The sequence below is a fragment of the Callithrix jacchus genome, chromosome 7 (genome assembly GCF_049354715.1).
Source record: "Callithrix jacchus isolate 240 chromosome 7, calJac240_pri, whole genome shotgun sequence".
Lineage (NCBI taxonomy): Eukaryota > Metazoa > Chordata > Mammalia > Primates > Cebidae > Callithrix > Callithrix jacchus.
In genome coordinates, this window is record NC_133508.1 from 67942490 (window position 1) to 67967147 (window position 24658).

The following is a 24658-nucleotide window of genomic DNA, read 5'->3' on the forward strand; positions in this document are numbered from 1 at the left end:
TCATGCCTGTAATATCAGCACTTTGGGAGGCCATGGTAGGAGGATTTCTTGAGCCCATGAGTTCAAGACCAGATTGAGCAACATAATGAGACCCTGTCTCTACCAAAAAAAAAAAAAAAAAAAAATTAGCCAAGCTCATTGGTGTGTTTATGTCCCATCTATTTGGGAGGCTGAGGTGGGAGGATCGCTTGAGCCCAGGAGGTCAAGGCTTCAGGGAGCCATGATTGGATCACTGCACTTAGGCCTGGGCAAGAGAACAAGACCCTGCCTCAAAACCGAAAACAAAAACAGTGCAGGCTCTGGAGTCATTATTCTGTCTCTGTTCATATCCTACTATTTTTAATTAGCTTGCTTTGCTCTCAATTCCAGATTAAAGATAAATTAAAATTCCTTTAAATTATTTATTTATTTATTTTGAGACGGAGTTTTGCTCTTGTTACCCAGGCTGGAGTGCAATGGCGCGACCTCAGCTCACCGCAACCTCCGCCTCCTGGGTTCAGGCAATTCTCCTGCCTTAGCCTCCTGAGTAGCTGGGATTACAGGCACGTGCCACCGTGCCCAGCTAATTTTTTGTATTTTTAATAGAGATGGGATTTCACCATGTTGACCAGGATGGTCTCGATCTGTTGACCTCATGATCCACTCACCTCAGCCTCCCAGAGTGCTGGGATTACAGGCATGAGCCACCACGCCCGGCCCCTACTTTAAATTCTTTAGGATTCTTGTCAGTTAGTACTCCTAAGTAACAAAAAATCTAAATCCAAACAATAACAAAAATCTTGACAAGGTCAGTAAGTGACACATTAAATGAAGTTCCAAAAAGTCTATAAAGTGTCTGGCCAATTTAATATTGTTCTTTAAACTTTTCATTGCTTGAGGGATGTGAGGATAGGATGTGTAAGGTTTTCTTCCTAGTTGCATGTACACTTTAAAAACTTTTTTGAAACAATCATGTGCAGTGTACACATAACATTTTTCTGAATTATTTGAGTTAAATTGCTGACCCAATACCCCAACAGCCCTGAAAACTAGTTTTCTTACAAACAAGGACATTCTCCTCGTTTATTTTTATTTTTATTCTCCTCTATAATCAGTGTAATTACTAAAATTATGAAACTAACATTGCATTACTTCTTTGATCCTTGGGCCCCACCTTCTGATACTGGAGCTCTGACTATCCATTCTGGGATGCTCCAATGTGTGCCCTCATCACTCTGCTCTTCCCTGTATTGCATTCCTCTTTGTAGATTCCTTCCTAACCCAGCATAGACTCTGACCTCACTCTGGGCCACCATTTCTTCTGCTGTACCCTTTACTTCCATCACATACTTTCCTTGCTCTGCCCTTTGTTTTGGAAAGAGAGTGGCTAGTAATTGGTCCCTGTTGCTTCCTTACATAACACATTTGTTTAAAACATTCAAGCAAAATGCTTTGTTCTGCGTTTAGAACGATTGCAAGGCAACTCCAAATGGCGGACCTCAATCCTTGTTAATTTACTGGATCTTTTGAGTGTATGAATGTGACCCTGTCTGACTGTATCTATCTTAATGTTATATATTCTTTTTTTTTTTTCTTTCTGAGACAGAGTCTCTTGCCCAGGGTAGAGTGCAATGACACAATCTTGGCTCACTACAACCTCCATCTCCTAGGTTCAAGCAATTCTTCTGCCTTAGCCTCCTGAGTAGCTGGGTTTACAGGTGCTTACTATAATGCCAAGCTGATTTATTTTATTTATTTATTTATTTTTTACATTTCACCTTTTTTATTGAATTTGTATTAAAGGAGGTAGTGAGGAAGAGGAAGCACTTAAGAGTCAGAATCCATATTAGACTCTGGGGAGTGAAAAATTAAATTAAATCAGTAAGATGGGGAGTGAGGGAGAGTCAGAGGGAGCCTTGCCCACCTTTCAAGATCAAATCAAGAAATCAGGGAAAGCAGACTCAGAAGAGGAGAAAGACATTCTCTCAGTCCATCCTCCTCCCCCAAGGCAGAGAATTACAATATTACTGAGTGAACCTCTGAGCAGAAGACTCTCCCATCCTATGTCGAGATGTCCCTATGCCGAGATGTCCCTATGCCGAGATGTCCCTATGCCGTCCTGCAGAATGGCCAGGGCCTTAGCCAACAGAAATAGAGGGGTCAGGGGGATCCAGGAGTAAGGAAGGGTCAGCAGTGACCCCCAATACTGATTCTCCTCTGGCTGGAGGTGGGCAGGAAGGAGTCATAGCTCAAATACTGAGCAGCCAAAAAAAGAAGAAGATGGCAAGAAACAGGAAGAGGGAATCCTGCCAGCTGGAGGCCGGGTGACCCTGTCCCAGATCCACACCTGTACCCCGGCGGAAAGGCTCATGGGTATTGAAGACAGTGGTGAAAAAGCCAAAGGGAAAAGCACCAACACCAAATGAGAAGTGGAAGCCCCCGGTATCACCAAATGGCTGGAATCCCCCTCTGCTCTCTGGAGCTGGTCTCTGGCCCTGGGGACGGGGTGGAGTTTTTAATCTGGGATCCTGGGGCTTCTGGCTCCCTCGCCCATAAAGCGGGACAACCTTCTCTCTGCTGATCCCAGCTTTACACACTGGACACTCTTGCCGCTCTGGACGTGTCTCCAGCCACTGATGAAGACATGGCCAACAGTACAGGTGACCACACACACTGACCACTGCTTCCCAGGCAGTCTCCAAACATATATTACAGTCGAAGGTCGCGCCAGCCCCGCCCCGCTCGCGATTTGGCCCTTCGGGGCCCCCGTCCTCCTCCTCTGCTGCTGCCATTACAGGTTTTGTTTCCAATTTTTTTATTTTTAATAGAGATGGGTTTTCACCTTGTTGCCCAGGCTGTTCTCGAACTTTTGGGCTCAAGCGATCCACCTGCTTTGGCCTCCCAAAGTGCTGGTGTTACAGGTGTGAGCCACCATGCCTGGCTCAATTCTTTGTTTATTTATTTTTATTTTTATTTATTTATTTATTTATTTATTTTGATACTAAGTTTCACTCTTGTCTCCCAGGCTGGAGTGCAATGGCATGATCCCTGCTTACTGCAACCTCTGCCTCCTGGTTCAAGTGATTTTCCTGCGTCACCCTTCCGAGTAGCTGAGATTACAGGTGCCTGCTACCACAGCTGGCTAATTTTTGTATTTTTAGTAGAGATGGGGTTTTGCCATGTTGGCCAGGCTGGTCTTAAACTCCTGACCTCAGGTGATCCGCCCGCCTTGGCCTCCCAAAGTGTGGGGATTACAGGTGTGAGCCACCACGCCTGGACTTAAATACTCTTTTTTTTTTTTGAGATGTAGTGTTGCTTTTGTTGCCCAGGCTGGAGTGTAATGGCGCAATCTGGGCTTACCACAACTTCTACTTCCCAGGTTCAAGCAATTCTCCTGCCTCAGCCTCCCGAGTAGCTGGGATTACAGGCATGTGCCACACCCAGCTATTTTTTTGTATTTTTAGTGTAGATGGGGTTTCTCCATGTTGGTCAGGCTGGATTTGAACTCATTACCGCAAATGATCCACCTGACTTGGCCTCCAAAGTACTGGGATTACAGGCGTGAGCTGCCACGCCTAGCCCTATATGCTCTTTAAAAGTAGGAGAACACTTTTTTTCCAAGTGAAATCTTAGAATTTTAGTATGTAAACTGGATCAAAGCAGAATACATTGTTACAGTAGGCTCCCTTCCAGTGATTCTTACCCACTCCCCTTTGTCACTGTGGCCCACAATAATATGGCTGGGAGAATAAGTGTGAATCAGTAATAATTGACCTTTGCCTAATTACTGAGGAGAGGCTCCTACCCAACTGCTCTGAGTGGGACTTCCCACAGCTCTAGCTTCTTTGGGTATTCTACTCCTCCACCCATTGGTATGGAGGCTCACCTCTGGTTGGTTGACTTAGAGGTAGCCTCATGGGTCTTGGACCTTGTGGTGACCTAGATATTTCAGAGTTGACTTTTTTGTTTTTGAGACAGGGTCTCATTTTGTTGTCCAGGCTGGAGTACAGTAGTGTGACCAAGGCTCAATGCACCCTTCATCTCTTGGGCTCAAGTGATCCTCTTGCCTCAGCCTCCTGAGTACCTGAGACTACAGGCACGTGCCACCATGCCCAGCTAATTTATTTTATTTTATTTTTTGTATTTTTAGTACAGATAGGGTTTCACCATGTTGTCCAGGCTGGTCTCAAACTCCTCACCTCAAACAGTTCCACCCACCTTGGCCTTCCAAAGTGCTGAGATTACAAGCATGAGCCACTGCACCCAGCCATAATTTTCTTTTCTTTTTAAATATTTTGTGGAGGTGGGATGTCACTGTGTTTCCCAGGCTGGTCTCGAACTTCTGGGCTCAAGCATTCCTTCCACCTTAGCCTTCCGAAGTGCTGGGATTACAGGCATGAGCTACTATGCCTGACCTGGAAGTTGACTTTTTAAAAATAAATATGAATTAACTAAGGAGCCTCTGAGTAACCACAGTAGAACCCTAGGTTTCTGCAGAATTTGAAAAAAAAGTTTTATATTCCATGGTTAAAAAATGATAACCATTTACTTTGCTGAAATTGTAAATCTGTTATAGTTGTACCCCCTTGTCCATGGGGATACATTTCAAGATCCCCAGTGGATCCCTAAAACTGTGGCTACTGCTGAACCCAGTTGCCATCAACTAGAAGATGTTTCTGTTTGTATTTTCTACCTACAAATTTAATCCCTTTTCCATCTTAACTGAGCACTTATCATACACTGTGGCTATAACTTTAGCAGTTTGAGGTGCAACAACAAAACTAACATGAATTTATTTCTTCCTCACAATTTCAGAAGATTTTTGAAGATTCATTCTTAGTACAGATCTTAGCAACCTAGGCATATAATTTCTTTTTCCCTTTAAGTTGAGAACGTTCACCTTTTCACTTAAAGGAAGCCCTTTATAGCTTCTCATTGGCATACCGAAATTGCCAGCATTACTACTCATGCATTGTGGCCATTATTAAGTAAAGAAAGGATTATTTGAATGCAAGCAGAGATACGTCAACAGCCAGTCTGATAACCAAGATGGCTACTACGTGGCTAATGAGCACTTAGTATGCACTAAGTGACTAGTGTATACAGCATGGATATGCTGGACAAAGCAGAAGATTCACATCCTAGATGGAACTGAGTGGGATGGTACACGTTTTCATCACACTAATAAGAACAACATTACAGTTTTAAACTTATGAATTGTTTATTTCTGGAATTTTACATTTGGTGTGTTTGGACCATGATGGACTGTGAGTAATTGCAACTGTGGAAAGTGCAGCTGTGGATGGGGGGACTACTATACTGTTATATTTCAGGCTTTCCCTAAAAAATGCATCCCGTTTTTTTTGAGACAAGGTCTCACTGTGTCGCCAGGCTGGAGTACAGGGGCATGATCATAGCTCGTTGCTTTGATCCTTGGCTTAAGCAATCCTCTTGCTTCAGCCTCCCAAGTAGCTGGAACTATAGGCTGGTGTCACCACACTTGGCTGATTTTTTTTTTTTTTTAAGTGGAGATAAAGTCTTGGCTGTGTTGCCCAGGCTAGTCTTGAACTCCTGGCCTCAAGTGATCCTCCTGCCTTAGTCTCCCAGAGTGCTGGGATTACAGTCGTGAGCTACTGCATCTGGCCCCAGTTTCCTTCTTGAAGAATTGCATGGGGTTTCTTAGGCTACTGTTCTACAGGACGTGCGAATCCAAAAGCTTTAAACTTTTATATGCCTATCACAGCAGAGGTCTGTAAGGAACAGTGTAAAGTTCCTTACATGACCTTTTTTTCTGAGACGGAGTCTCACTCTGTCGCTCAGGTGGGACTGCAGTGGCCTGATCTTGGCTCACTGCAAACTCTGCCTTCCAGATTCAAGCGATTCTCCTGCCTCAGCCTCCCAAGTAGCTGGGTTTACAGGCACCCACCACCTCACCTGGCTAATTTTTGTATTCTTAGTAGAGGTGAGGTTTCACCATGTTGGCCAGGCTGGTCTTGAATTCCTGACCTTAGGTGATCTGCCCACCTTGGCCTCCCAAAGTGCTAGGATTACAGGTGTGAGCCACCGCACCCGGCCTATGACCTTTGTGTGTAGAGGAATAGATAATAGATTACAATGTTTGAAGTTAATTTAGATGTTTCAGCTGCCCCTATGGATTTTTTACCTCACTAATATGTTTCAAGTGTTGGAGGGATAATAAAAGTCTCCTGATAGAACCTGATTGATTAGTAACTCCTGTTCTAGCATGTGAGGTGAGTGATACTAGACAGAGGGAAGGGACAGCTAGAGATGAAATTGTATTGCTATGAAATGGAAGAGGCCGGATTTAGCCAGGATGTAAAACTTGGAATTAACCTGTTTATGAGCTATTTCTCAAGAACTGACAAATCTCCCTGTGTTCTCTCTGTGTACTTTGAGTAAAGTAATAAAAAGACACTTTGGCTGACTTAAGCAGAAAAGGGCAAGTTTATAAGTATCCTTATAATACAAGATTATCTTTTGGAACTTGAGGACAGGGATGCTCGTGAGTTATGGGATGATACTAGAACAAGGGTTTGGACATCCTGACAGGATTTTCTTTCATTTCTGTTTCAAGTGAAGCTGTCTGCTTAATGGATGGTCATTGTAAATTAGGAATGCTTGCCAAAAGCAGGACATCAAGTCGTCCTCTGAAAGTGAAAGGAAGCAGTGAGGGTTGAGAAGAGAAGGAGGTATTTGCCTATGAAAACAAAAATAATTTCAGGTCTTACTGGTGTCAAGTGTAATTGGGAGGAAAGAGAACTGAGGATAGTGCCATTAGATTTATCTTGGCAGTGATTTATCCAACAGAATGAAGAGGCATGTTTAAGAGCCACTAGATTGCTGGTTTCCTCTCTGTTTAAATCAGGAGGCTGAGCAAGATTATCTCTAAGTTAAGTATCCGAAGCTGTCTACTTAGACAGCATCAGCATCACCTAGGAGCTGGTTGAAAATGCATTATCTCAGGTAGCACAGACCTACTGAATTGCAATCTGCATTTTCACATAATTTGGAAATAGTTAAATGAATTTGGTACATCCAACAATGGTTTATTAGATAGGTGTTAACAAAAAGTTGTATGTGCATATGAATTGCTATACTATATTAAGAAAATGTTAATGATTTCATGATTCCCTTAACAAACCACTTCTACATATAAAAAAAATCTGTTAAGAATATAAATCAAATTGAATTAGATGATTTTATTTTCTTCGTTATTAATATATTATCTGAACTTTTACAGTATGTATGTGTGTTTTAATGCTATTAAGAAAAAAGTGTACACCCTTCTCTCTTTGAAGTCACTTCAGATTTTTTTTTTTTTGAGACAGTCTCACTCTGTCGCCAGGCGCCACGCTGGAGTGCAGTGGCGCGATCTCTGCTCACTGCAACCTCCGTCTCCTGGGATCAAGCAATTCTCCTGCCTCAGCCTCCTGAATAGCTGGGACTACAGGCGCATGCCATCATGCCCAGCGTTTTTTAGTAGAGATGGGGTTTCACCATGTTGGCCAGGATGGTCTCAATTTCTTGACCTTGTAGTCTGCCCACCTCAGCCTCTCAAAGTGCTGGGATTACAGGTGTGAGCCACCGTGCCTGGCGGTCACTTCAGATATAACACCTAGCATAGTCGTCATGAGAATGGACTCTGGAGTCAGCCAGTTTGACTCCCCATTTCCTGGCTTTTTGACATGCTTAGTGATTTGACTTCTGGAAGCCTTTGTTTTCTCATCTGTATAATCCGACATTTTAAGAGTTTTGAGAATTTGTTTTGTTTTGTTTTTGAGATGGAGTTTGCTTTGTTCCCCAGGCTGGGGTGTGGTGGTGTGATCTCAACTCAAAGCAACATGTCTCCCAGGTTCAAGTGATTCTTCCGCCTCTGCCTCCCTAGCAGCTGGGACTACAGGTGCCTGCCACCACGCCTGGCTAAGTTTTGTATTTTTCATAGAGACGGGGTTTTGCCATGTTGGCTAGGTTGGTCTGGATCTCCTGACTTCAGATGATCTGCCCACCACAGTGGTCAGATCCCAGCCTCCCACAGTGCTGGGATTATAGGCGTGAGCCACTGTACCTGGCCTGAGTTTTGAGAATTAAATGAGATTGCATGTCTAGTGTTTAGCACAGTGGCTGAACATAGTATGTACTCCATTAATGTTAGTTTTTATTACTGTTATTCCATTTTTTTGAGATCCAGTCAAACATACCCTCTTTTCCCACCCCCCACCAAAATTCTTCCCCTGGCCAAAAAGAAAAAAAAAGCAATTTAAAAAACCAAAAACCAAGCACAACAAAATTAGTAGTCTAATGGCCTTGGGTAAGTAACAGATTGTTAAGAAATAGGTTTACGATTTCCCAAACTCCTCACAATTAGAATAAACAAAATATTTGGATAAAAGTGTAAGATATTAAATCTAGTGGAATTCTATAGAAATAGCTGTGAATTGTCTGCCTATTCATTTTTTTTTTTTAACACAGATATCTCTCTAATTGGTGTCTAATTTCTTTATGACAGGACACTTTTATTAGCTTTAATAGAAGAGAAATGGAGGAGCCATAGAATATTAGAGATGAATTCAGGAAGGCCCGAGACCATGGAAAACTTGCCTGCTCTCTACACTATTTTCCAAGGAGAGGTATATTCTTTTGTGCTTTGAAAGCCTACCATTTATATTAAGAATAGACTGAGGGTGACAAATGGGTTTGATGTTCCTGTCCACTTAAGTCTGTCTCGAGCATTACAGCTTAAATGGGAAGGGCCAGTGGAATATCTGGCAATCACATGTGCCTTCTCTAAGCTCCAGATAGTTAAGTGCATAGTTGACATCATCATTGGAATATCAGCATGTCTAATTTATGTTTTAAACTGAATTTGTTTTTTCACTGCTGTGGTTTGAATGTGTCCCCTAAAAAGCATGTTTTGGAAACTTAATCCCCACTGCATCAATGTTGGGAGGTAGGGCCTAGTAGGAGGTATTTAAGTCATGAGGGCTCCGCCCTCCTGAATGGATTAATGCCAATTATTGAAGGGCTTGAGGCTGGGAGTTTGATCTCTTTCTCTCCTTCTTACCCTCTTATCTTCCACCATGGGATGACATAACAAGGAGATTCTTGCCAGATGCTGGCACCTTGCTCTTGGACTTCCCAGCCTCCAGAACTATGAGCCAAATACATTTCATTTCTTTATAAATTATCCAGGCTCTGGTATTCTGTTATAGTAACACAAAACATACTGAGACACTCAACTAATTTGGTTCTCTTCTAGATTTTTTTTCACCTCAACAAATAGAACCATTATCCTGCAGGTTCCCAGACTACACATCTGACCATCATCCTTGATTTCTCTTTTGATTTGATTTTGATTTTCCCTCCCACTCCAGTCTGTTTGCTAGTTCTAATTATATCTCTGGTCTGTGTACTTCTTTATCCCCTTGGCACCCTATTAAAACTCTCCATTCTTGCCTGGTGTTTACTGGGATCCCTGCCTCATTATAGCTCCTCTCCAGTCTGTTCTTCCATTGCAACTAGCATAAGACTATTGTTTTTTTAAAAATTATTTATAAAAAATTGAGATGGGATCTCACTATATTACCCAGGCTGGTCTCAAACTTCTGGGCTTAAGTGATATTCCCACTTCAGCCTCCCAAAGTCCTGGAGTCACAGGCAAATTAGCCACTGTGCCTGTGCCTGGCCTAAAATAAAATTTTTAAAGTAGGTTGGACATGTTGCTTTCTCATAACTCTTCAGAAGCTTCTCATCACAATTTCGAGAATTAAATGAGATTTCAAACTCATTTTCATGGACCTTCCACAAGTTGGCCTCTGCTTGCTCTCACAATGTTGTTTGTTCTCCCCTGTTCGTAGTCAAGACAACTGGCCTCCTTAAGAGCTCTGAACAGTCTTGAGTTCAGAGCTCAGGTGTCTCTTTAGGATTTTTGCACACGCTGGGTTTTTTTAGTCTGTCTGTGCTGCTATAACAAAATACCTGAGATTGGGTAATTTATAGAGAGCAGAAATTTATTTCTTACAGTTCTGGAAGCTGGGAAATCTAAAATCAAGTTGTTAGCGGATCTGGTGTCTGGTGAAGACTACTCTCTGTTTCCAAGATGGCACCTTTCTGCTGCATCCTCTGGAGGGAAGAAATGCTGTGTCCTCATGACAGAAGGAACAGAAGGAGTGAACTCACCCTTTCGAGCCCTTTTATGAGGCACTCATCCATTCATGAGGGCAGAGCCTAAAGGCCTCATCTCTCAATGACATTGATTTGGGGATTAGGCTTCAAAGTGAATATTAAAGAAATACCAAAGTTCATGTTGAACTTTAATCCCCAATATGGGGATATTAAGAAGTGGTATTAAGAGATATTAATCACTTGGGAAGTGATTAAGTCATGAAGGTGCTCTGCCCTCGTAAATGTGTAGCCCTTATAAAAGAGGCTACAGAGAGCTGCCTGACCCCTCCGTTCCTTCTGCCATGTAAAGACACAGCATTCTTCACCTCCAAAGGACACAGGGCACTATCTTGGAAGCAGAGAGTGAGACCTTATAAGACACAGAATCTCCTAGTGCCTTGATCTTGAACTTCCCAGCCTCCAGAACTGTGAAAAATAAATTTCTATGGTAATTTGTTATAGCAGCACAAACAGACTAAGATACTCTTCCTTTTAACTACCCACTTTTCCATCATCTTGTCTTCATCCTTTAGGTCTCAGCCTTAATGTTGTCTCCTCAGAGATTTTTTTTACCCATCATGTAGGTTCGCGCTGTGTTTAATTGTATACTTGTTTAATGTCTATCTTCCTCACAAGACATTAAGCTCCATGAGGGCAGAGTTCTGTCTGTTTTGTTGTATATCTCAGTCTTAGGTGGATGGGTAGAAAATAGTAAGTGCTTGATACATTTTTGATGACAGAATGAATTACCAACCTTTGGTAAAGAAGGCATTATATTTGTTTCAAGAGCAGAGGCTTTGGAACCAAAGTTAGGATTCTAGTCCCAGCTCTTATTTACTATATGAGCCTTTAGGCTGTCACTTAATCTCTTTGAGCCTTAGTTTTTCTTGTTTGTTAAATGGAGATTCCACTTATTCACAGTAATTCTCTTTCATAGAATTACTGTGATGGTTAAATAAGCTATCATCTATAAAAATATGATGGCTGACACATAGTAGGAATTAATTAACATTGGCTCCCTCCTCTTTAAGTGAAAGTAAAGCGAAAAAATTGTTCTCAGTGTCTTATGAGAACATGTTTCTTTTCTTTTTTTTTTTTTTTTTTTGAGTTGGAGTTTTGCTCTTGTCGCCCAGGCTGGAGTGCAATGGCATGATCTCGGCTCACTGCAATCTCTCTGCCTCCCAGGTTCAAGTGATTCTTCTGCCTCAGCCTCCTAAGTAGCTAGGATTACAGGCACCCGCCGCCACACCCAATTAATTTTTGTATTTTTAGTAGAGACAGGGTTTCGCCATGTTGGCCAGGGTAGTCTCGGACTCCTGAACTCAGGTGATCCATCCACCTTAGCCTTCCAAAGTGCTGCGATTACAGGTATGAGCCACTGCGCCGGGCCTTTTTTTTTTTAAAGACAAGGTCTGACTTGTTACCCAGGCTGGACAGCAATAGTGTGATCTTGGCTTACTGTAACCTCCACCTCTTGGGTTTTAAGTGATCCTCTCACTCAGCCTCTCAGGTAGCTGGGACTACAGGTGCACACCACCACACCTGGCTAATTTTTCTGTAGAGACAAGGTCTCACTGTGTTGCCCAGGCTGGTCTCAAACTCCTGAGCTCAAGTGATCTGCCCGTCTCAGCCTCTCAAAATGCTGAGATCGGGCATGAGCCATCATACCCAGCCTGAGCCTATAGTATTTTAATGGTATCATTCATACTTGATATTCATACTTTGCATTCGTGCTTGCCTTTTATGGTTGACAAAAGTTTTACCTCCCAATAATCTGAGGTCTTTGAGGACAGACTTTGTGACTATCAGTCAGTTATAGATAATTGTGGCTCTTGACTTCTATTGATCTCAACTTGTAATATACAAGTTGTCAAGATACAAAGGATAATAACATTTTAATAAATAGCAAACAGCTTTGCTCTTCAAAGCCTCTATCCTTTTTCTTTATGGTTTATGGTAATCCCAAAGGTTAGTAAGGTACCAGAGCTCAGAAGAAGGAAGTGTAGCATTGGAGGTGAAACTGATTTTTCTGATCATGAAGCCCTCATTCATCGGGTGCTGCACCAAAGAAAGGGAAGACCACTCTGTCCTCCACAGAATGACTCAAATTTCTAAAGTGGATCCTAACCTACAGCTTTTTCTTACATGAGATGGAGCTTGAATTTGTGTAGGTTTTATATATTACTATCAAGGAAGGATGGTCTTTAGGAATTTTCAGAGAGAACTTTATGGTTTTAGTAGCACAATTTGAACAGGGATTGTTTAGAAGTGACATGGAGTTAGGGAAAGAAAAATATAAATTGGAAAGAAGAAACTTTTTAGAATATTCATTGAATGAACATTTAATGAGTACTCAATATTTACAAAGAAGAGGAATTACATTAAAACTAAAAAAAAATTTGTAAGCCTAATCTGTGTTAGTACTTCCACACATTCTGTTATCGAATCTCTCCAAAGAAATTTTTAACCCTATTTGATAGATAAGGAGACTCTTTTCAGAAATTAAGTATTTTAGTAGAGATGGGGTTTCACCATGTTGGCCAGGCTGGTATCAAACTCCTGACCTCAAGTGATCCGTCTGCCTCGGCTTCCCAAAGTGCTGGGATTATAGGTGTAAGCCACCACACCCTGCCAAGAGAATCCTTTTGACTGAATTGAGTTATAGGAGAAATATAGATGGTAAATCTGGTGGTTCTATGGTCATTTGTTGGTACAACTCTATGACAGCATTTATCCTGGTCTGTCTTATTATTACTTGTATGTGTCTCACTCCACTACTAGATTGTGAGTTACTGTAGAGCACAGGCCATGATTGTCTCATATGTCTTGGTAACTGCTTCAAATTTATTTAAAATAATCTGGGCATCCCTTTTTTAAAGTTTTCTTTATTTCACAGGATCTGACATGGTATCTTGCACATAGTAGGTAGGTGCTTAGTAAATGTGGGAATAAAATGGAGCCCAAGCCTCATAGGACTAGTTGTCCTTGTGAAGAAAGTAGCGTTTCAGCACATGTCCCAGCATTCTCTTGGTGGACCCAGCAGGGATTTGGGACCTAATAATTAAATAGCCGAGAAGCCACACTACTTCAATATTCATCCTGTCATCTTCTGAGAAGGATGTTGGTAGCAGAGTGCATTATATTAATACATGATAGGGGGTACAAGCATAGCAATGAGACTTGGGATTTGGCTTAGGCTCGCAATAGCCAAAGAAATGCTGAGGGGAGATTCATTTTGGTAACGTAGAAATAGCATCGGACTCGAAGTTAAAAAACAAATGTCTGTGTGGTACTTGGCTGTGCTACTATCTAACTTTGTGACTTTTGACAAGTAACTTATGCCTCTGAACCTCAAATTCTTCATTTACATTATGGTAATAACAAGTTTCAAGGCCAGTGTGACTTTTGACAAGTAACTTATGCCTCTGAGCCTCAAATTCTTCATTTACATTATGGTGATAACAAGTTTTAAGGCCAGTTGCCACTTATAATCTGAAAATGGGAATTTTATTTTACCCAAGTTCTGATGAGTTCAGTCGAGGTAGTTACTGAACTTTTTCCCCTGAGCTATTTGACTAATTATCTGTGGGACACCAGGCAGACTGCATGATCATCTGTGGCAGGTATGACTGTACCCTGAGAGACACGGTGATGAAAACACCTGGTGCTAGAAATAGGAAACCATGCCTGAACAGTTGCATGCATCCATTCTGGAACATATTAACCTTTCCTTTTGGGAGAGGCCAAATTAAGATCTGTTTTATTACCTCTAAAAACCATAATTTAACACTGGAGCTTCAGGATTGAAAAGTGAGATTGTCTTAATTTATAGCAGCAAGGTGATTTGGGCTCTAACTTTCAGATTTATTTATTTATTGACAGAGTCTTGCTCTCACCCAGGCTGGAGTGCAGTGGCAGGATCTCAGCTCATTGCAACCGCCGCCTCCTGGGTTCAAATGATTCTCGTGCCTCAGCTACCCGAATAGCGGGGATTACAGGCATGCACCACCATACCCAGCTCATTTTTGTGTTTTTAGTAGAGATGGGGTTTCACCATGTTGGCCAGGCTGGTCTCAAACTCCTGACCTCAGGTGATCCATCCACCTCGGCCTCCCAAAGTGCTAGGATTACAGGAACGAGCCACCATGCCCGGCCTCCCTAACTCTTAAGTAGTAGTGTGCCTTCCTATCAGTCACTAATCTCTTTGTGCTTCAGTGTCTTAGACTGTAAATTATTTAAAAGCTACACTTTGTTGAATGTCTATTATGTGCCATATATGTATGTCATGTACTTTATGTACATCATGTGTTACCTGCAGCAGCAAAGTGAGCACTGGGAGCTTAGGCCTTGAAAGGCAAGTTATGTGCAACATCCCATAGGTAGGAAATGGCAGAGCTAGGATTAGAAGCCACATCTTTCACTCCAAAGCCTGTGCACTTTATATACCTATACTGTTATTTTTTCTTTCATTTTCTAAAAGCTTTTTTTAGGGCTGGGGTCTTGCTATGTTATCCAGGCTGGACTCGACTCCTGGGGTCAAACCATCCTCCAGCCTCAGCCTTTGGAGTAGCTGGGACTACAGGCTTGTGGCACAGCACCCAGATACACCTATACTATTCCGCTTCATTTGCAGCATAGGGACCTACCGTATATGCTTTCTAGGATTGTTGCTAGGAACAGAAAGGATATCAGATACCACACTGCTTTTGGCCGTTAGAATTTTATAGTTAAAGGGAACTCATGAGCAGTTCTACTGTAATTAAGACTCTGGGTCCAAATCCCAGCTCTGCTACTTATTGAGCTTTGGACTTCCGATAAGTTACTTAATCTCTTCATGCATCTTTTTGTCATCTATTGAATGGGAATAATAGTACCAATTCCATACAGTGGCATGAAGATTATGCAAAGCATTCTGAATAGTATTTTACATGTAGTGAGTATTTAATATATATTAGTAAATAGCAGTGCAGTTGGGATTGTTTTATTTACTCCCCTTGTTTTGGTTATAGTGAAGCTGAAACAGTGCTCAAGATAAAGCAGCTAATTAAAGGCACTGAAAAGAATAAAGCTTATTTATATAAAATTACATTGAATATTTTACAAATAATAATTTAGTGTTAAATTCCATATATAGTGACAACATTACCCTCAATCTACAGGTGGCAGTGAGGTAGGCTACAGGGGGAAGAGAGAGCTAGAGCCTGGGTTAATGATTTATCTGGCAAGGGTTCTGGGCATTTCATCACTAACATTTATTGGTTGCCTTTTTTTTAACCCTTCATGAATGCCAGTATTGGTTGCCTGTTACATAGACTCATCGAGCCTCTAACTTCTTTATCTTAGACAACTTTGCAAAAGATTCTTTCTGATTTTCAGGTTTTGTCAGATGTCTGCATATTGGCTTTTTATCTAGTTGTTTTGATGAAACTCAAGACTCAGATTTGGAGTTAAGTATAACAGACTGTATGCTCTGGATTGACTTGAAGTTCAGGTATAAGGAATACCCTGCATGATCCATCTCAAATTATAGTTCTCTGTATTGGAATTGGAGGCCTCAGTCCTAGCTAATATAAAGTGTAACTTTATTACCTGATTTTTTGCTTTTTGTTCCTTTTGTTCATGAAAACTCCTTTGGTAATATCAATATGTTCCCTTTGTTCATGAAACTCCTTTGGTGATTTTACCAGGTATATGATTTGGATGTTCCTCAGTATCATCACACCATGTGACAACACTCTAATCTCACCAATGTTTTTAATGTGTACACACATACCTGTCAGTCTACATTTCAAAAAAAAAAAAACCAGAATGTTTGACAGAGCATCATTTTTAGGGAGTTTTGTAGCATACAGAGGCAGTCAATATGAAGTACAAATTTGGGGAGACTAGGTTAAATGCTACAGATGAAAGATTCTCATTTATGTGACATTGATTTTCCCCCCATCTTTGTAGGTTGCTATGGTGACAGACTATGGAGCCTTTATCAAAATCCCAGGCTGTCGGAAACAAGGTAGGAGCCTATAACTTGAAATTCAGCCCTCTGATTCTATTCTCTTCTATCACCCTATCACCTAATTATAGGCTCTACATTTTTCAGACAGTAGTTTTTTGTTCATTTCTTTTTAATGTATAGATATGAACACAAGATGACAGTTCATTTTTAGCGGGCGGAAGAATGTGGTCTCTGACTCGGGGAAGACTGGGGTATAGCTAATTGGGTTTACTTCTGAAACTAGCATCTTTCTAGACTTCACGTGTGACCCTAGGCAAATCATTTGACATCTTTAGACTTGGGATTTGCGAGAGGGCAAGCTACCTATGTCTGAGGCTGACACTGAATTTTCTAGTAGATGGTGCATGAAATGGGAATATATACAAATATATATTATATGTGATATATAATATAGTGATACAAATATATATATGTAATGTTTTGTTTTTTATATACAAATATATATTATATGTGATATATATAGTGATACAAATATATATGTAATGTTTTAAGTTTTCTTCATAAATAGGCATCTATTGAACACTTTTTGAGAATCTCATTGTAAGTCTATAATCTTATTTATTTCCCAAAACTACGTGAAGCAGAAAAGGCAGGTTCACAGACTGGTTGTCTGCCCAGAGTGATTTGGCTAGGTAATGGCATAGCCAAGACTAGAACCCAGTCCTTCTGATTCTAGCCCCTGGATCTTGCTACTATATCATACTGCTGGTGGATCAAAACTTCTTTTTTTTATTCGAGATGGAGTTTCACTCTATTGCCCAGGCTGGAGTTCAGTGGCACGATCTTGGCTCACTGCACCTTCGCTTCCCAGGTTGAAGCAATTCTTCTGCCTCAGCCTCCAGTAGCTGGGACCACAGGCATGCACCACCATGCCTGTCTAATTTTTTTTTTTTTTTTTAGATAGAGTCTTGCTCTGTTGCCAGGCTGGAGTGCAGTGGCGTAGTCTCGGCTCACTGCAACCTCCACCTCCAGGGTTCAAACAATTCTTCTGCCTCAGCCTCCCGAGTAGCTGGGACCACAGGAGTGTGCCTCCATGCCTGGCTAATTTTTTGTATTTTTAATAGAGACAGGGGTTTCACCACATTGGCCAGGCTGGTCTCAAACTCCTAACCTCGTGATCCAGCCACCTTGGCCTCTGGGAATACAGGTGTGAGCCACCATGCCCAGCTCAACTTGCTAACTTCTTATGCTAAAATAAGTTAAGGTTTAATTAAAGATTTTAATGTACAAAAAGTAACCATAAGAGTACTAGAAGAAAACATAGAACAATATTTTGTTACATAAAAATGAAAAACTTAATTGCAAAAATCATTGTAAGCAGAGTTAAGTTGGGAAAAAGAATTTGTAGTACATATGATAAAGAGTGGGTATTAGGAAAAGGTGCAAAGGATATGAAAAGACAACTCACAGGAGAAAAAATATTACTTGGTACTATAGTAAAAGATATTCTCAGTATAATTAAAAAATAACAGACTGGTAGATTCATATAATGGGATATTACTCAACAATACAAAGGAATGAAAATAAAATATTGATATATGCAACATTCTGGATTAATATCCAGAAATTATGCTGAATGATAAAAGCTAATCTCAAAAAGTTATACACTTTACGATTCCATTTATGTATCATTCTTATGTTTTACTTGAGATATGATTCACATACCACACATTTCACCTGCTTAAAATGTACACTTCAGTGGTTTTTTGGTATATTCAGAGTTTGCAGCCATCACCACAATCTACTTTGAGAACATTGTTGTCACCCCAAAAGAAATCATGTACCCATTAGCCATCATTCCATATTCTCTCTATGCCCTCAGATTTAGGCAACCATTTTTCTACTTTGTCTCTGTATATTTGCTTATTTTGTACATTTCTTATAAATGGAATAATGCAGTATGTAGTTTTTTTGTGACTGATTTCTTTTACTTAACCACATTTTCAAGAGTCATCTGTTTTGTAATATATATTTCATTCTTTTTTTATTGTCATTCCAAATTAATTTATGCAATTCCATCATTTGATGGATATTTGGATTGTTTCCACTTCTTTAGTATTACGAATAATGTTGCTATAAATATTTGTGTACAAATTTTTGTGTGGATATTTGCTTTCATTGTGTATATACCTAGGAGTAGAATTAGTGGGTCATATGGTAACTCTATGTTCAACTTTTTGAGGAACTGCCAAACTGTTTTTCCAAAGTGACCATACCATTTTACAGCCCCACCAGCAATGTATGCGGGTTCAACTTTCTTTACATCTTCGTTAATACTTGTTGTCTTTTTGGGTCTGGCCATCCTAATGGATGTGCAGGGACATCTCATTGTGGTTTTAATTTCCCTAATGGCTGATGATGTTAAGCCTCTTTTGGCTATTTGTATATCTTTTTTTGGGGAATGTCTATTCAAATCTGATATGATTTGGCTGTGTCCCCACCCAAATCTTGTCTTGAATTGTAGTTCCCATAATACCCATGTGTTGTGGGAGGGACCAGGTAGAGATAATTGAATCATGGTGGTGGTTTCCCCCATTCTGTTCTCATGAGAATGAATTAGTTCTCACAAGATATGGTGGCTTTATATTTTTTATTAAACCATCATTTGCTGGGCACTCATTCTCCTTCCTGCTGCCCTGTGAAAAAGGACATGTTTGCTTCCCCTTTCCCCATGATCGTTAAATTTCTTGAGGTTTTGCCAGCCATGCTGAGCTGTGAGTCGGTTACATGTCTTTTCTTTATAAATTACCCAGTCCTGTATGCCTTTATTAGCAGTGTAAGAACAGACTAATAAAAAATCCTTTTCTTTTTTTGAGACAGAGTCTCACTCTGTTGCCCAGGCTGGAGTGCAGTGGTGCAGTCTCGGCTCACTGCGACCTCTGTCTCCCAGGTTCAAGTGATTCTCATGCCTCAGCTTCCTGAGCAGCTGGAATTACAGGCATGCACCACCATGTCCAGCTAATTTTTTGTATTTTTAGTAGAGACTGGGTTTCACTATATTGTCCAGACTGGTTCCAATATCCTGTCCTCCAGTGACCCGCCCTCCTTGGCCTCTCAAAGTGCTGGGATTAAAGGTGTGAGACACAATGTCTGCCTTTTCCCTTTTAAAAATTGGGTGACTTTTGTTTTTATTGCTGAGTTAGGCAAGTGTTTCTCATATATTCTGGATACTAGTCCCATATCACATATATGATTTACAAAGATTTTTATGTAACATACTTGAAATGACAAAATTATCTAAATGGAGAACAAATTATTTAATGGTTGACAAGGATTAAGAAGGGGAAGAAAGTGGCAATATGAAGGCTCCTTGTGGTGAGGGACCTGTTCTGTGTCTTTTTTTTTTTTTTTTTTTGTGGGGGGGAAGGCAGGAAGGAAGGGAAGAAGGACGGTAGGGAGGAAGGAAGGGATGAAGGAAGGAAGGGAGGAAGCGGGGAGGGAGGGAGGGAGGGAAGGAAGGGAAGAAAGGAAATCAAGCAATGAAAGAGACATTGCTGACCTGGATCTAGAGGTTTACAAGTTGATTTCTTTTTTTTTGAGAGAAGGAAAGAAAAAAAAATAATAAGTAAAGGAGAGGAAGAAAGAGGAAGAGAAAGAGGGAGAGTAAATGGAAATATTGCTTTATTTTGAAAAAAATTGGGTATTAATAATGGCCAATCAATGTTTCATTTAAACTATGAGTACGTGTGATGTGGTATTGACAAGAATGTATATTTTGTGTATTTGAAGTGGAGAGCTCTATAAATATTTATTAAGTTTACTTGTTCTGGATCTGAGTTCGAGTCCTTGATATCCTTATTAATTTTCTGTCTCATTGAATCTAAGTCTCGTATCTGGGTGTTAGGATCGTTAGCTCTTGTTGTTGCATTGATCCTTTTACCACTATATCTTTGTTGCTTTAAAATCTATTTTATCCGATACAAGAATTGCAACTCCTGCTTTTTATTTATTTATTATTTATTTTTGCTCTCCATTTGGTTGGTAAATCTTTCTCTATCCCTTTGTTTTGAGTCTTTGTGTATCCTTGCATGTGAAACAGGTCTGGATGTAAAATGCCATTGGGTTTTGACTGTGTCTTTTGATTGGGAATTTAGTCAATTTAAATTTAGGGTTACTGCCATTTGATGTTGACTGGCTGTTTTATCCATTTGTTGGTGTAAATTCTTCTTTATGTTGGTGCTCTTTACTTTTTTGGTGTATTTTTAGAAAGGCTAATACTGGTTGTTTCTTTCTGTGTGTAATGCTTCTTTCAGAAGCTCTTGTAAAGCAGGCCTGGTGGTAATAAAATCTCTGAGTTCTTGCTTGTTCATAAAAGATTTTATTTTTCCTTCAGTTGTGAAGCTTAGTTTGGCTGGATATGAAATTCTGGGCTGGAGGTTCTGTTCTTTGAGGATGTTGAATATTGGCCCCCACTCCCTTCTGGCCTGTAGAGTTTCTGCCGAGAGATCTGCTGTAAGTCTGATAGGCTTGCCTTTGTGGGTTATCCGACCTTTCTCTCTGGCTGCCCTTAGTATCCTCTCCTTCGTTTCAACCCTGGTGAATCTAACGATTATGTGCCTTGGGGTTGCTCTTCTTGAGGAATATCTTTGTGGTGTTCTCTGTATTACCTGGGGTTGAATATTGACCTGCTTTGCTAGTTTAGGAAAATTTTCCTGAATAATATCCTGAAGGGTATTTTCCAGCTTGGATTCATTCTCTCCGTCGCATTCAGGTACACCTATCAAACGTAAATTTGGTCTTTTCACATAGTCCCACATTTCTTGGAGACTTTTCTCATTCCTTTTTATCCTTTTCTCTCTAATCTTTTCTTCACGTTTTATTTCATTAAGTTGGACTTTGACCTCTGATATCCCTTCTTCTGCTTGAACAATTCGAGTGTTTAAACCTGTGCATACTTCTCGGAGTTCCTGTATTGTATTCTTCAGTTCCATTAATTCACTCATACTCCTCTCTAAGTTGTCTATTCTCAATAGGATTTCATCAAACCTTTTTTCAAAGTTCTTAGTTTCTTTACGTTGGGCTACAACATGTTCTTTTAACTCACCGAAGTTTGTTATTATCCATTCCTTGAAGAGTGATTCTGTCATCAGGAGGCGCTCGTTCTCCATCAAGCCTTGTTCCATTGTTGATGTGGAACTGTAATCATCTTTAGAGGGAGAGGTGTTCTGACTTTGAGTATTCTCAGCTTTTTTACGCTGGTTTCTTCCCGTCATTGTAAATTTATCCTCCTGTCGTCTTTGAGGTTACCAACTTTCAGATTAGGTCTCTTGAGTGGACGTCCAGGTTGTTAGTTCCCAGGGCCAGAGCAGCAGCGTTAAAACTGATGGTGCTTTTCTGCCCAGGATTCTCCTGTCTGGCTTCCTTCTTGTTTCCGTAGTAGGCGACCTGTTCTGTGTCTTAATTGTGGCAGTGTATACGTGAATCTACACATGTGGTAAAATTATGTGGAGCTAAATACATATATATACATGCACAAACCCAAATGAGTACAGGTAAAACTGGGGAAATCTGAACAAGATTGAATGGATTTTATCTGAGATGTTTTTTTCTGCACTAACCAATTCTCCAGTTCTAACATCAACTGGATGTCCAACAATTCAGTTCAATTCTGACACTGACTATCTGGGAGTTAGTGTCATATTCCACATACTTAAGGGCTCAGTTTCACATGACTGCCCTCATTTCAGATGTCAGTCCCTATATTGAATCCTCAGATTACCTACACTTTTGTCTCACTTGGCTGCAATTTTTGGGATTCCCACATTCCCCCTCACCCCCCACCCCAGGTTGGTAATTTGCTAGAATGACTCATAGAACTCAGAAAAATGCTATAGTTACTATTTGTTTATTTTAAAGGGTAATAATGAACAGCAGGTCAGATACGCAGAATGAGACCCAAAGGGTTCCAGGTACAAAGCCTCTGTCCCCATAGAGTTGGGGTACTCTCCAAACTCCATGCTTAGGGGTTTCTATGGAGGATCTGTTACATAGGCATGGTTGGTTAAATTATTGGCCTTTAGTGTTAGGGCTCAGTCTTCAGCTCTTCTCCCCTTCCTAGAAGTCAGAGGGTAGGGTTGAAATTTCTAATCCCAGCACTTCGGGAGGCCGAGGCAGGTGGATCACGAGGTCAAGAGATCGAGACCATCCTGATCAACATCGTGAAACCCTGTCTCTACTAAAAATAAAAAAATTAGCTGGGCATGGTAGCGCATGCCTGTAATCCCAGCTACTCAGGAGGCTGAGGCAGGAGAATTGCTTGAACCCAGGAGGCGGAGGTTGCGGTGAGCCGAGATGGCGCCATTGCACTCCAGCCTGGGTAACAAGTGTGAAACTCCATCTCAAAACAAAACAAAACAAAAAAAACAAAATTTCTAACCCTCTCTAATCACATCATTGATTTCTCTGTTTCTGAAGCTATCTAGGGATCCACCAATAGTCACCTCATTAAGGGACTTAATGAATAACAAAAGATACTTCTATCACTGAGAATATTCCAAGGGTTTTAGGAACTCTTGACAGGAACTATGGACAAAGATCGAATATGTATTTTTTATACCACAGTATCAATGCCAGCATCCTGATTGTAATAGTGTACTATAGTTTTCCAAAATGTCACCAATGGAGAAAACTGGATAAAGTGTACATAAGATCTCTGTATTATTTCTTGTGAGTGCAGGTAAATGTGTAATTATCTCAAAAAAAATTTTTCACATAGGACAGCAAAGTTATCAAATATGTTAAAAAAATGATTTAAAACACTCCTAAAATCTTTGAGATTAACAAATATTTTTAAAGATTGCTTTTAATACCCAGTGTTGGAAATGGAAACTTTTATTTACTGTCAGGAGCATAAATTCACAGACTTTGGCAATGCCTATTAACATTTTTAATGTGCTTATTACCCTTTAATCCCGAAATCCTTTGGAGAATTTAGTGTAAGTAAATAATTACATAAATTATATGCATCTGTTTTGTGGACTATGCAGATGATAAAAAGAATAACTATTTCTAAAACACACTTAGGTTTTGTCTTACCAGAAAGATACAATGGAAGGTTTTCACACAATTCCATCACACTGTTCCCTACTGATAACAGTTGTAAAACATCATTGATTATGAGAATCATTCCCATTTCAGAGATATTAAAGTGAGGGGGAAAGTACATCTTAGAATCAATGAAACATCTCAATTTACTGACATGAGCTGGGAATGGTGGTATGCACCTGTAATCTCAGCTACTTGGGAGGCTGAAGCAGGAGGATCACTTAAGGCCGAGTTTGAGGCCAGCCTGGGCAACATAGCAGGACCCCAATGATGGCAATGGAGGCCTGTCTAGAGCGGCTGCTGCAAAGACACCAGCCACAGTGGGGGTTGTGTGGCCAGGGCTGTGTGTTCCATGGAGCTGGCATGAGCCAAGAACAGCGGGATCCCTGCCCTCTTCTGAGTTGATGGGGTAGTAGCCCACCCTCCCAGGTACAGCTGTAGTCCCCCAGCCCTGGCAGCAGACCCAGGCATCCCTGTGCTCTTGGTGCTTCCTGCTCCTGCTGCCTGGCCTCTCCCAACTCCCAGCACCTGCTCTGATTTTGGAGCAAAGTTGAAGCCCAGTCTGGGCACTGTTGCAGCCTAGCTGGGTTTGCATGCCTTGGGGTGGTGCAGACATGCCAGCTTCCTACCACCTCGGCCCCCTCCAGACTTTGGGTGTCAGTGAGCACAGGAGGGAGGCCAGGGGAGTGCTGAGGGCAGCTCCCTTGAGGGAGGCATAGGCATCCAGGCATCCCTGGGCACAGAACACTGGGTGTCAGGGACAACATGATTGATGGTGGCAAGAGACAGACGGGATCCTGGGTGGAAAGGGGCGAGTCTTGGTGAAGCCCGACCTTCAACCCAGGGATGGTCTGAAGCATGGGGGCCAGGCTCTCAGTTCTAGGTGGAGTCTGTAGACCAGAGTGAGAACTTACGGTGCTTTTTCTGGGCCTGCCCATGGCTACCCATAGACCAATCAGCATGCACTTTTGAAGACCATAAAAACCCTGGACTCAGCCAGACTTGGGGCAGACATTGGGAGGACCTACCCGTGGAAATGGCCTACCCACTTTGGCTCTCCTCTCTCGAGAGGGCTGCAAATATTAGGATGACTTGCCTGCAGATGAGGGCTACCGACTCTGGGTCTCCTCCATGCTGAGAGCTGCACTTATCGGATTGACCTGCCAGGCCAAGTGGGCAGGATGAGCCCAGCAGGCTCAAGCAAAACTCGGGTAAAGGTGCTGCTGGCCACAGAGGCTTCCGGCTTGAAAAACGACACCTGAAAAATCTTGCTACACCATCTTTACAAAAAAATTAGCTGGGTGTGGTGGCAGGAGGATCACTTGGGCCCAGAAGTCAGAGGCTGCAATAAGCTATGATTGTGCCACTGCACTCCAGCCTGGGTAACAGAGTGAGACCCTGTCCCTTAAAAAAAAAAGAAATTACTGACTTAGAAAGAAG

The 24658-nt window shown here is 41.2% G+C and overlaps 2 protein-coding genes across 10 annotated transcripts in view; one reads left to right on the forward strand and one right to left on the reverse strand.

Moving 5' to 3' along the window:
- ZCCHC17 (zinc finger CCHC-type containing 17) overlaps positions 1–24658 on the forward strand; it is a 74047-nt gene that overhangs the window by 8609 nt on the left and 40780 nt on the right. For 6 of the 9 annotated variants that reach the window (XM_002750535.7, XM_054259067.2, XM_054259068.2 and 3 more), the window contains 2 exons: positions 8507–8627; positions 16114–16171. In XM_002750535.7, the coding sequence (XP_002750581.1) occupies positions 8562–8627; positions 16114–16171 (124 nt within the window). In that variant the 5' untranslated portion in view covers positions 8507–8561. The remainder of the gene's footprint in view (positions 1–8506; positions 8628–16113; positions 16172–24658) is intronic. The other 3 variants (XM_035308502.3, XM_035308504.3, XM_054259071.2) reach the window with 1 other exon arrangement.
- Positions 1728–2772, reverse strand: LOC100411196 (E3 ubiquitin-protein ligase RNF5). Its single transcript, XM_035308505.3, has one exon. The coding sequence runs from the start codon at positions 2769–2771 to the stop codon at positions 2229–2231; it is 543 nt and encodes a 180-aa protein (XP_035164396.2). The 5' UTR covers position 2772; the 3' UTR covers positions 1728–2228.

Coding starts and splice junctions, on each gene's coding strand:
- LOC100411196 (XM_035308505.3), bottom strand. CDS start 2,771: ATGGCAGCAGCAGAGGAGGAGGACGGGGGCCCCGAAGGGCCAAATCGC.